The 13,917-nt window shown below is 47.3% G+C and overlaps 1 protein-coding gene across 3 annotated transcripts in view; it reads left to right on the forward strand.

Moving 5' to 3' along the window:
- Positions 1 to 13,917, forward strand: part of LOC146865554 (baculoviral IAP repeat-containing protein 1-like) — a 1,189,967-nt gene that overhangs the window by 1,148,639 nt on the left and 27,411 nt on the right. For all 3 annotated transcript variants that reach the window (XM_085632369.1, XM_085632370.1, XM_085632371.1), the window contains one exon: positions 678 to 845. In XM_085632369.1, the coding sequence (XP_085488495.1) occupies positions 678 to 845 (168 nt within the window). The remainder of the gene's footprint in view (positions 1 to 677; positions 846 to 13,917) is intronic.

Below are 13,917 nucleotides of genomic sequence, written 5' to 3' on the forward strand. Positions count from 1 at the left end.
GAGGTAGCTGTCAGATCACATTTACACTCCATCAACACCCATAAGGTGTTTGTGTATATTGGAATGTCATGGCCTTCTAGTACACAATAGTACACGTTTTACCAAAATCACTTGCATCATCATTAATATAGTGAGCGGTGCAGTGCTCTGAGGATAGGCAGCCATCTAGGACCATACCCACCAAACTGTGGTGGACTGGCCTATAGGGCATTTAGGTAGTACCCAATGGGCTGGTCTGACTGGTCAAAGTGTGGGCTGGTTTTTGGGCTGTTTGTGGGTCTGTTTTATGGGCTGCTGAGCGGGTGTTTTTTGTTGACTCCCCGGATATTAAAACAAACATTGCTTGCGGCATGTTCAAATCCATGCAGCCTTCCATAGCTTGCAAAACACGTATAGATGGTGTCTTTACAGGTTCAAAAGTGCCCCAGTTTGCAAGCATGGGTCACGTTTTAGCTTTCTAATTCACCAATAGGGGCCACTTTTGTTTTGGTGCCCTGGCCTATTTTCTATCCCAGCCCAACATTGTTGCCAACAGCCACAAATTTCTATTCTAGGTGTTTGCTTTCAGTAATTTCAAGAAGCTTGGAAGCTTGAAAGTGGCTTACTGTAGTGGATGATGTTGTGTTGCTATTCTGTGGTGAATTCCTTCTAACTCACTACCTGCCCTCTCTTCACAGCCATGTCCTTAGCTTCCCTTGTTGAGCTGGAAGAACTGCTACTCCCGTGGGGTACGGGAATAGCCGAGGCAGCAACAACCATTGTACAACAACTCCAACATCTCAAAAACCTAAAAATGCTTAGATTTACAAGGACTTCTTTAGATGACCGCGCATTACTGGAATTAGGTGAGTCACAAATACGGGCTAGTCATTTTGAAATCAGATTCATTTGAAAAATATGCCTCAATGCTATGAAAGAGTTCGAATTGATTAATGTTTGTTTATACAGCTTTGTGTCTGTGTGGAATACTCTCTATGACCCTGCTTGCATATTTGACAATTACTTCCAAATGCAAGTATTATGTGTAGTCACAACGTTTGGAGGAATCGGGGTTCATGTTGGTGGCGAGTCACTGGGTAAGCCAATGACTTTCTGGAACAAGAATGATTGGAACTGTTACCTTAAAGAGGATGAGGTGGAGTACAAGACACAGGCGGGCTTGGTTTGGACTAGTGTGGAGCTTCCATATACAGCAACAGAGAGCACTTACACTTGAGAAAGCATAGTTGAGTTGAGTTTCATATACCGAAACTAAGATTTTGGCAAAAATGTTAGATAGGAAACTAGTGCAGATCATTACATCCCTAATCCTGGTTCAATGTGTTGTCTTCTCCAAGCGTAGCATCCAGCATTGTATGTGAAGAGTAGGTTACTCTTGCACAGGCCCATACCTCCAAGGAGCCTTGTGCCCTTATGCTCATAGGTATTGAAAAAGAGCTTGATTCCCTTGATTGGGCATTCCTTTTTAGGGATGCTGTAGCCTATAGAGTTTGGACTCGGTTTTATATCATGCGTGAGGGTACTGCCCCATGCAAGTGAAAATCAATGCTGTTCTATTGCCTCCATTTTTAATATGTACAGGTACTTGGAAACTTGGGTCAGAGGGGATGCCCAGGTATGGGACTTCCGTCTGCCGGCACACTAAGGGACCGATTCCAATCCGGCTCGGAAGGGCACCGAACGCGATCCGGCCGGAAAAACTACGAGTCATACGCGTGTTTTCCGGCCGACGCGTACAGCTGTACGAGCGAGCAAGTACGATGCGAGCTACATGAAATTCACTGACCGAGTCGTTACCAGGTCCGAACCGCTCCGTACGTCTCGGTCGTAAGCTAACCGTGGCGTGCAATGGATGCGATTCACGACCGAGCCAGTACGATGAACGCGTCGGACAGCCGGCTCGCAAATTGTCCGGGTGGTTGCCTTTGGGGATCCGCTTCGGAAACCTTGTCACCTGCAGCCCTACGACTCAGACACAGGGGGAGACCCATGGGTCTCCCCAACACAGGCATGTACGGTGCGGATAGCACTGAAGTGTACCCACTGTAGGGGGCGCACTTGTCCGCGACGTACCCATTCAGTCAATGGGAGCCCATGTACGCGTGGTACGACCGGCTCCCATTGACTACTATGGGACTCTGACCGAACCGAGTCCGGCAGCATACGGCCGCATCGTACTCACTCGGTCGGACAGCAGGACTCCGGCTCGGTCAGAAAACACTCCGGCTCGGTCGGAGTGCTTTCCGACCCGGATCAGAATCGGCCCCTAAATATTGTATGGCACTGCACTCTGAAGACATTCTCTTACTAGTTGGCTGTCTTCAAGCCCCAGACTAGTCATTAACTTTGATCTATATGGTGAGGCCTCTGGCCTGCAAGTCATTTGGACTAAGTAAATCATTGTCCTGACTTAAGGGGACGCTGAGGTGACCATCCAACTGTCCTGCTTCTGTGTTCATAAACGTAGCTTTTAATATCTTGGTAGATCTAATGTGCTGCTCCCTGACTTTGCCTGGAGTTTTAAATTGTACCCATTGATGGTTAGGACTTGGAAAGCTCTCAAGAGGTGTTCAAAATTGCTATTGAACCATCTGGGAGGATGGCCGTCTTTAAAATGGTGGTTCTCTCAAGATTCTTATACACCCTGAAGTTGCTAATCTGTTAGGCTTGGTTCAATGCCTTATATGCCAGAATATGAGCCTTCGTGTGGGCGGATCTAGCCTTATTGTTACAGCACGACTTCAGCTTTATTATTGGGCCTCACAAATACTGGTCTTAAATGACTGGCTTAAAGAAGGGCTTGATGCCTCCCTGCATTTCAATTTGACAATCTGTAACAATATTATTGGGATGCTGTATGACAGGCAGATCCCTGGCAATCTCCCACAGGTCACTAAAGTAATTGTCCTTTGCTGGTGATCAGCTCTGCGCTCGACCCCATGGGATAAGAGACCTACGCTTGGAATCCGCTGTGGCTGGCACAGCGCCTATCTGTCAAGCTTTGAGAAGTGGGACCTGAATGGGGTGCAGAGACAGAATCGCGTGTACAAAATATTGAGTTGCACAAATATCGAGTAATTAATATTGTGGGTCAGAAATATCGACAGCAAAAATATCGTGGACAAGAACATCGACTTAAGGTAAGTAATATCGAGTTTGAAAATATGGAAGTGTTTAATATCGTTTGCAAAAATATATAGTGAAAAATATAGTTTTAATTATTGTTATGTATTATTGTATATATTTTATATGTATGTGATGTATGTTTTTTTGTATAAGATTTGTTTGTATTTTTAATATACGTGTTAAATTTTTATTAGTTATTAAAAAGAAAATATTTGAATTTTGCACTTTTAGTTCCATAGCGGGTTGTGGGTTTATAGGAGAATAGGGTATGAAGTAATTTAAATATATATATATATTTTTTTTTAAGTTAGAATTTTGCGTTTTTAGTTCCGTAGCAGGCTGTGGGTTCATAGGGGAATAGGGTGGGAAGTAATTTAATTATATTAAATGTATTGTTTCATTTTTATTTATTAATATTTGTTTAATTGAGATGTTATAGTGTTGAATGTGTAAAGTAACTTATTATTAATTAATTAATAATTGGTTGTTAATTAATGTTAATTAATTAATTGGTAATTAATTATGGTAATTTTTTTATTATTTTAGGTGTGTGTTTTGGTGTTTGTTGGTGTAAAGGGTGGGAAGTATTTTCTTTTTTAATTTATGAATTAATAATTGGTTAATTAATTTTAATTAATTATTTTGTTATACATTTTGTTAAGTGTGTAATTAATTTTATTTCTGTGGTGTGGTTTTTATAGGTGTGAAGGGTGGGAAGTAAATTATTTTTAATTGATGAATTAACAATTGGTTGTTAATTCTTTTTAATTAATTGGTAATTCATTATGGTAATTGTTTAATTATTTTAGGTGTGTGTTGTGGTGTTTATAGTGGTAAAGGGTGAGAAGTAATTTGTGTTTATATAGTTGGTAATTAATGTTAATTATTTGATATTTATTTTTGGTAAATGTTTAGTTTTTGTGTGTATTGTTTTTACTGTAAATGGGGTAAAGGGTGGGTATTAAAAATATATATATATTTAATTATTAGTTGTTAATAGTAATAGTTTTTAATTTTAAAAGAATCTTTAATTCTGTTTTATTAATTTATAGTTTAATTTAGGTGTGTGTTGTGGATATTATAGTGTTGAAGTGTGTGTAGTCAATTAATCTTTATTCATTTTTTAATATTTTTATATTTGATAATTAATTATGTTCATTATGTAAATACATTTAATTAAAAATGTTGAAGTGTTTTGTTATTGGTGTGGTGTTATAGGGCAGGAAATACAATTAATATATTTATGTTTTAAATAATTGTTTTTGATGTAAATATTTTCTAGTTTCAAACATTATTTTTTGTAAATGTATTCATTATCTTATTTTATATAATATTTGTAGGTTTTTGTTATATGTAATTGCGTGTGGGGCGTTTCATATTCGGTTTGTATGTCAAGAAAGGACGTGAGACTGCACCAGTGTACAACTGCCCCCACCGTGTCTATCCCAATGGCTCCCCAGCCCCGAAAGCCGGACAATTGCGCCAGCAGTGGTAACTGTCCATTGTTCCATGGTGGAGTTTCCCTGGTGAGTCTCCTCACCAATCCATTAGATGGAGCGCAGACTTCCAAATTTTGAAAATTGTGGCTGTAGCGGGTGGTAGCTCTCTAAGCAGTGCCACTGAATAGAGAACCATGTGGAGGGCATTGTCTCACAGCAGCCAGCGTTCTACGGCATATGCCGGGTCTCCGCAGTTGCCATACCACCACTCATTGAGGACGAGCAGGTGTGAGGCCATGTAGTACACTTGGACGTCCGGGGTGGCCACTCCACCGGAGTAGGTAGACTGGTAGCAGGTCCTCAGGGCCACTTGAGACGCACCGCCCCCCTCCAGAGAAAGCAGGCTTGAATAGCTTTCAAATGACGAAACCACATTGGCTTTATTGGATAGGGATGATTCTGCAATTGATAAAGGAGACGAGGTAGGGAAATAATTATAAAAATAGCAGACCTGTCAAAGAGAGATAGGGGCAGGTGGGACCACACTCACGTCTGGTCGCTCACCTGTATCCGTAAGGGGGCGAGGTTCTTGTTCCATGCCAATGTCTGAGACGTTGAGAGAAATACTCCGAGACTTGAAGCTGTCTGGCACTACTACTACCTCCCGTGACCAGTTGCCCCATCGATCTCCGCCCCACAGCGGCCACAAAAAGGATTTTCCCCGATTCTTATAGGGCCGGAGGTCTCGTCAAAGATCTGCATAATATGAAGAAGACGCGGACCAGTCCGGTCGAGATCTGTGAGGAAAAACAAGACATCGTCCGCATAAATCATTATGCGATCGGAAAGGCCCGATGCCCATTTGAAACCGCGCATTTGCGTACCCAAGCTGCAAGTGGCACCATGGCAAGTGCGAAAAGATAAGGGGAGAGTGGGCAGCCCTGGCGCGTCCCCTGCCTGATAGTGAAGCTTCTGGATACCGAGACGGCCACTCGGACTGAGGCGGTTATGTCTGTATACAGCAGGTGAATAAGATTCAGTAAACGGGGGCCAAAGTTTAGACGGCCAAGCAAGGTGAAGAGATACGTCCAGCTGAGGGAATCAAAGGCCTTATTCACGTCCACCAAGAGGAGCGAGGAAGGGGTATCCAGCTTATCGACCGTGGCTATGGCATTATGGGCACGCCTGATATTATGTCACATAGCACGGCTCAGCATAAATCCCGCCTGATCCGGGTGAACCAGCTCCGTAGTACACGGGACTAGGCAGTTAGCAATCACCTTGGCCAGAAGTTTAGCTTCCACAATGAGTAGAGAAATCGGGCAATATGATGAGTATTGCTCCGGCGGACGACCCGGCATCAAGAACACCACACTTTAAGCATGCCGCCAATCTGGCGGGGGATCACCCCTCCCCGAGGAAGCCTCAAGCTCCGCTAGGTAAGGTTTTAATAGTTGCAAGTGATATTTCTGGAAAAACTCACAAGGGAAGCCATTCGGGCCTGGTGCCTTTCCCGCTCATCAAGCAGCACAGTCAGCAGTCCATCCACCGACAAGGGAGCGTCCAGCGTATCTCGCACCGCATCCGATAAGGACCGAGGGGGAAAGTCATTGATAAATTTCTGAGCCAGGGCCGCGGGCAGAATTTCATGGGGAGCATACAAGTCTGCAAAATACGAGGCAAAGCAATCAGCAATGGCGGACGGGTTCGTAGGAGCATTCCCGTCGGGCCGCGTATGCTCGGGAGCGTCTGTGGACGCAGCGTCTGTTGACACAGGCGATGCAACAAAGCACTAGATTTGTCTCCCCATTGGTGTATCCAGCTACGGGTGGCGAGCCAATATAGCCGGGCTTCGATCAGGAGTTCTCTGGCATACGTCTGTTGTACGGTCAATAGTCGTCTGCGCGCGACCTTTCCCACTGTGTCCCTACCTGCCCGCTCCAGATCAAGCAACTGGGCCTCAATTTGTAATACTTTGTCGCGTCGCTGTATAAAAGGCAAATATCCGCTCCCCTGAGAGTGGGCTTCATTGCCTTCCATAGAATGACTGGAGAATCCACCGTATCTGTGTTGAGTAATAGATAGTTCACTAAATATTTATGAATATGCACTCTATAGTTATTGTCCTGCTGCAGCCACAGCGACAAGCGCCAGCGAAACTGGGAGCATCTGGGATCTAGAGACAAGAGAATGGACACAGGTGAATGGTCAGATAAACCCCTGGGGAGAATTTCGGCTGCGGTCAATCTATGAGTGTGCGCCCCGAGAGGAAAATGTAATCTAAGTGAGAGAAGGAGTCATGGCCTCCAGAGAAATGAGTGTAAGTACGCATGTGGGGTGCATGGTCCTCCACAAGTCAACCCACCCCAAGCCCTGAACCAGGGGCAATAATTTAGAGTCCTGGGTCCCTGCGACTCAGGCCATGGCACGCCACCTATCTTGCGATGGAGACAAAACATAATTCCAGTCCCCCCCAACTAGGGTCAGCCCTGATGCAAAGTCAGTCCAGAGCGTCTGCAGTTTTTCAACTAGGGACCACGAGAGAGGGGGGGCGTATACACTACCGAGAACAATGGGTTCCCCATACAGTGTCCCATATATCACAATGAATCTACCCTGTGGGTCTGACCACGTTTGACTATGGACAAAGGGGACGCTGCGGTGTATAAGGATTGCAACCCCCGGGAGCCTCTAGTGAAACCGGCATGATAAGTGTGTGCAAAGCCAAACCTTGCCAAGCAAGGTGTTTTGGTGCCCGCTAAGTGGGTCTCCTGCAGGAGGAGGATGCCAGTCCTGTGTCGCTTAGCCTGGTGCAGCACAGCTCCCCATTTAATCTTATCAAGTAGACAGCTTGTATTCCAACTAAGGACTCGGAGCTCCCTACTCCCGACCCCAGCTAAATCCTGTGGCATTGATGGTCATGGCATATATATTGGAAAGTAGCTAATTGAGTGACAGTGGCAATCCCAGAATCGCACACAGTGGAAGACATAGTGGCATTAACAGATAACAACAAACAATTTAACAACCCCTCCCCCACCCACCCCACCAAATACCTCAAAACAGTAGAAGAATCTGTCACGGTAGGCCAACGGGAGCCGGGCATAGCCCCACACCAAAGGTTCCCCATAGAACTGTCCCCAAACAAATACAATGTTCTCAGATACTGAGAAAAGAGTTATGGGGGAAGGCCTCATGTAGGCCCGTGGATGGTGACATCAGCATAATGAGCATTACAGTCCCAGTTGTCAAGCCCCAGTACCAGTCTCATACAGTCCAGATAAGTGTAGGACATTATGAAATGTGGGTTGGAGTTCGCCAGCCTGTCTGGCCCGCAAAGAGATCACGTCCACGACCCTCAGTCTCCATAATGCGACAGCGGCGAGTCTTGTCGACCTTCATCCACCCGGGAGCTGGATGTGCCTTGTGATTTTGAGCGGCGCCTCAAACGTGATCTGTGATTTGTTTTCCCATTAGGTTTGGTAAGCTGCCGTGCGGCTTCTCCAAAGGACGACTCCGAGTCTAAGCGCGTCGGGGTGTGCGGCTTGAGCTTCTGCCTTGCGTCCATCCAGGCGAACACTTCATCAGGGGTATCAAAGAAAAGCATACGTGATTTGTAGATAATCCTCAGCCAGGTTGGGAAGAGCAGTGCATACTGGATTATTAGGTCTCTCAGTCGGGCTTTAAAGGCCATGAATGATTGCCAACATTGTTGCACCAGTCTCATGTAGTCTGGAAAGATTAGAATATGGTGGGAGTCATACTGAAGTTTGCCCGCCAATCTGGCCAGTGTGAGGATCGCATTGCGGTCATGAAAATTTAAGAATCTAGCTATAATGGGCAGAGGTCTGGCCCCCGGTGGAGGTTTTTGCATCAGAGCACTGTGCGCACGTTCAATGATGAAACCTTTTGACAGAGAAGTCTGAGGGATCCAACCCATCATCCACGCGGTGAAGAATTTTTCACATTGTTAGCTTCGCAGCCCTCTGGGAAGCCCACAAAGCGAAGGTTGTTCCTCCTGGCCCTGCCTTCGGCGTACTCCGCCCTGATCGTAAGACCTTTTGTGATGGATTTTAGAGAGGACACCCTCTTGTGGAGGGATACAACTGTGTCTTCCATGGGTATATCTGGGTTTCAGCTTCCGTTATTTTGTCAACCGCCTTACGGAGATTCTGGCGGATCAGCATAACATCCAATCCCACCGCCACAATCTTGGCCCCCAGTGCATCTCGAGACTGTGTTATTGCCGCCATCAATGCAGCGTTGTCAGGACCAGTAGAGACCTGGCTCGCTGGATCTGCCGCCTGTGCCCCGGGGCCAGCATAGCAGTCCAATGTACTTGGTTTGGTGCCCTGCAATTTGTCACGAGTCATGTTCAGTAGCGGCAGGTAGGCCCCTACAGCCCCAGCACAGTTCTGCAAGAGTCAGTATGTGGCGCAAACTCACCCCAGTTGGCAGTCGTGGTGGTAGTAACACTTGAAGGGCGGGGGGACTCCCCACAGCGAGCAATCGGGATAACGTTCACCTACAAGGCAGGCAGGAAGGCAGGTGTGGAGGCTACACACACACAGGCTGCACCAGGCCCTAGCCCGGCCACTTCCTTGTGCAGACGCCTCCCCACCCACCTAATGGGTGCCTCTATCCAGTTACACTCTGCAGCACCATGTAGTTCGCACGCGGGGTGCTCCACATCAATCGTGATAGAGGTGCAGTGGTCTCCGGCTCACTCCCGCAACAGCGCTCCTCCAAGCCCAGTTCGTTGTGTGGGGAGGCGGACCCCTCGCAGGATCGTCATTGTACAGAGACTGGGTGCGTGTTAGGCATAGCGCGGGTTATTGATACCCACCCCATCACTTCCTCTGTGCCACAAGGTTATGTGGGGCCAGGCCCTATAAAGCGCTAGCCAGCCTCAGTCTGCAGCAGACACCGAGGGGCCTTAGTTATGAATCAGGCCATGTGAGTAGCCCTGTGCGATCACTGCTACCGCACCCTACCACCTTGCCAATGTCAAGGGGCGCAAAGGAGAATTCCCCAAGGACCCCAATTGGGCGCCATAGCAGATGCAATTAGGAGACTCAGGCAGGGGCGCGGCAGCCCAGGGAAACATCCAGGGACTCCCGGGCCATAATCTATGCCCGAGGGGCCACAGACACCGACTTTAGGAGAGCCAAGAAGGGTTGCTCGCTCCTCATCAGCCACGAGGTGCTCTCAAGATGCCGCACGCCCGCTCCGCGGCACAGAGAAGGTCACCTCGTATCCAAGCAGCTGGGCCCAGCTTCACCGGCCACCAAGCCCACCGCCCGTGACGTCGTCCGGCAGAGGTTCGGCTCGGTCGCGCAGCCACAGCCCAGCCTGGTATCGTCATCTCCGCCCCTAGGGGCCACTTGTATTTATATAAAAGTCATGCAGTTACTGCCACCATCGCAGGATCCACCAGATAGGCATGCGCGTGGGTACTAGCGGTGTGTAACATCCAAGCGCAGGCCCACCGCAATTACCTTCTCGCCGCGTATCGTCGTTGCCTCTAGTGCACTCACCCCGTAATCCTCGGGTGGTATATGGCTCGATCCCTGCTCAGGCCGTCCACATGCAGTCCCCGCAAGCCCGTCTGCGGCTCTTGGGTGCAATCCGGCCGTGATTTGTTGGAAGAGTCGGAGTGCTGCGCAATGGGGGCCCGGACTCCAAGCCACCAGCTGGCAAGCAGCCTCACCATCCGGCCGCTCCGGCTTCAATTCGGCCATTGTGTACCTCCACGGTATGGCGGGAGCATAAGGGCAACGTGTATGAGAGACTGGGGGGAGATAATGGGCTGAAGGCACAGGATATTAACAGGATTCACATCGGGCCACCGGAGCTCATCTAAAGCGCGTCCGCCATGTTGGACCGCTTGGCCACGCCCCCATCTCCCAATTTTACCACTGGTGCTCAATCAATAAATCAGTCAAGGTTTTGTGAAATGCACTACTCACCCATGAGGATCTCAAGGCACATTCATTATGGAAATGGGGTGCCGTGGGGGTAGTACAAAAACGTATAAGGCAGGCACTGCCAACTTAGCCAAAGTCCCGAATTTTACATATTTGGGTGTCTTATTTGATGATAAATTAAATTGGAATAATCAGATGGAGAAAAAGGTAAAGGATATGAGTAAATCCTTGGGAACCACCGCAAATTATGCATAAGGATTAGTCACATGATTTTAAAACTTTTTCACTCATTTTGCATCTCCAAAGCCTTGTACGGGAGTGAGATTTTGGGCTATAAGGCAGTTGATAAAATTACAAATAAATTTTTTAAGATGGATTCTAAAAGTACCACAGGGAACACCATAATTTGCTGTAAAAGACGAACTAGGGGTTAAATATATTACAGACTTAGTTTCAGTCAAATCCCTGCTGGGTGAATTTATGGTCCAACGAAGAGGCATCTTTTTAACCAAGCGGTAATTTTAGTTTGTCTATCCTTGGAGCATGCTTTGAAAAGCCCCTTGCTTAATACATTAAAGATACATTTAGTGCCCTTGGAAGACCAGATATATTTATGAATCACGAGATGGTGAAAAAGGAGGATAAAAAGTTAATCAAAGACCTATTCCTTAAAACAATCAACACGGAGCATGAAGGAAAGGTGCTTAACAAGCCCCTGGTAATAGCCCACGCTCTAGTCAAATCAATGCCCGGTATGGAGCCTTACGTGTCCATTTTAAATAACCCTCACAAGCGTTTTTTTATAACTCGTTTTAGATTTATTATGTTTAATCATTTAGTTGCCTCACCTCCTGGTTTTGTAGCATGTACCAAGGATAGAGGGCCCTGTTGCTGCGACAATAGGTCTCCACAGGATATGCTACATTTTATCTTTTTTTTAAAAATATTTTACGCATCCCAGACGACAATTTCTGATACCATATTTAAAAGAAATGGGGTTCAGGCAAGTATGTGTTGCCCTTTTTGCACTTGCAACTTTTACAAAATTAACATACACTGCATGTTGTTACGCATTTTTAAGTGCAATGGTAAGATCAAGGGCATCTAGATATGGCTAAGATTGGAAGGGATATTATGGGCATATGTTGGGTGGATAGTAGAATTAAATTGAGAGGGAAGATGATTGTATTTATGCCATACGAAATGTAGCCAGCTATTAACTGTTGATTTTAGGTACCCCTTAGAGCAAATTTAGACTAAGATGCTGTTCTGCTCGATTTTCCCGGCCTTCTTGTGTTAAAAAGTGATTGAATGTGACTTCAGTCTCTTACCATTCAAGCCTAAGGGTTAGAGTAGTGAATGGAGCCTATTTACTAGGCACTTCGATATGATTCTGTGCTCTTCCCCATAGATCAGGGCTTGCACACATAGCCTAGGGGATAGATTCGTTAGTATTAGGGATAACCTGTCCTGTAGTGAGGGTATTTCATGGAGCCGTGCTGTATTCAGGCCTGGTAGGCCTCAAACGGGAGAGACTCCATCTTTCTTTCTGCTCCGGAAGCTTGGGATGCTTCTAGGTCAAATGTAATGTTTTAGTTATGAGGTGTTATTCGCTTGGAGAGAACCGGTTCAGGCCGGCCCTTATCGAAGGATTGTATTTTTCTTCATGCCGAAGACACTACATCAGGCCGGCCGGCTGGGAACGTGTCCTTGGAATTTTCCATGAGGAAACGCACCTCTATATTAGTGAAAGTCTGAGGCAGTTACATGTTCAGTCCGTAGGCGGCATCTAGCCGTTAGCAGTAAAGCTACTACTTATTCCAGGGAAGACAGACACCATCTTGAAGGCGGAGAAGAACCGAGAGACAGATACTCTCCTAGCAGAATAGCCAGAGAGGAGAGAGTAGCCGATAAGGAAGAGGTCCCAGTGACTCGGAGAAGGGTGATCCGTGACTGCGGAGGTGTGACTTCCAGGCGAGCCGAGGCACAGACGAGAAGGGAACCTAGATGACCACTGAGTGCAGGCTACATACTACTAAGGTGATGTCGACCCTTTCTTATTAGAGTGTACAACTTAATCTTTCACTTTTCTTTGCAGGTTATGTGTTATATTGTAATGTTATGTGATTGCGTATGTAATGAGTAATAAAGTATCCAGTTTGTAGTGAACCAACATGTGCTACGTGTTCTTGTATGAGAGGGTAGCCTATTCTTCTAGTCAGCTGCGGCTACATGAACAGATGTTAACCCTGATCAGGTAAGTGGTAACTGAATAAGGGAAAGAGGAGCCCCTCGAACCGGAGAACAGGCTATGCTCGAACTGGCAGTCCTTGTGTGATCGGATGAATAGTGAGACTGATTCCCTTTTTGTATGTTATGGTGATCATAGGATGAACTGTCGTATGAGACTGCCGTCTGGGTAGAGAGGTCTGGATTCGTATGGGATCGCGAGGCCGCCACTTGTGATACTGCCGTCTGGGTAGAGAGGTCTGGATTCGTATGGGATCGCGAGGCCGCCACTTGTGATACTGTCGTATGGGCAGAGAGGTCTGGATTCGTATGGGATCGCGAGGCCGCCGATTGTGCTGAGACTGCCGTCTGGGTAGAGAGGTCTGGATTCGTATGGGATCGCGAGGCCGCCACTTGTGATACTGCCGTCTGGGTAGAGAGGTCTGGATTCGTATGGGATCGCGAGGCCGCCACTTGTGATACTGTCGTATGGGCAGAGAGGTCTGGATTCGTATGGGATCGCGAGGCCGCCGATTGTGCTGAGACTGCCGTCTGGGTAGAGAGGTCTGGATTCGTATGGGATCGCGAGGCCGCCACTTGTGATACTGCCGTCTGGGTAGAGAGGTCTGGATTCGTATGGGATCGCGAAGCCGCCACTTGTGATACTGTCGTATGGGCAGAGAGGTCTGGATTCGTATGGGATCGCGAGGCCGCCACTTGTGATACTGTCGTATGGGCAGAGAGGTCTGGATTCGTATGGGATCGCGAGGCCGCCACTTGTGATACTGTCGTATGGGCAGAGAGGTCTGGATTCGTATGGAATCGCGAGGCCGCCACTTGTGATACTGTCGTATGGGCAGAGAGGTCTGGATCCGTATGGGATCGCGAGGCCGCCGATTGTGCTGAGACTGCCGTCTGGGTAGAGAGGTCTGGATTCGTATGGGATCGCGAGGCCGCCACTTGTGATACTGCCGTCTGGGTAGAGAGGTCTGGATTCGTATGGGATCGCGAGGCCGCCACTTGTGATACTGTCGCATGGGCAGAGAGGTCTGGATCCGTATGGGATCGCGAGGCCGCCGATTGTAAGAGGTCTTGGTATGTATAGTAGGAATTCCCTGTCCTTAGGTGGTAAGATATATGTGGTTACCTATTGTAGATAGGCCCTAGGGGGAGGGAGGGGGTAACGTTCTGGCTGG

Source organism: Triturus cristatus, chromosome 2_1, assembly GCF_964204655.1.
Source record: "Triturus cristatus chromosome 2_1, aTriCri1.1, whole genome shotgun sequence".
NCBI classification, from domain to species: Eukaryota; Metazoa; Chordata; class Amphibia; order Caudata; family Salamandridae; genus Triturus; species Triturus cristatus.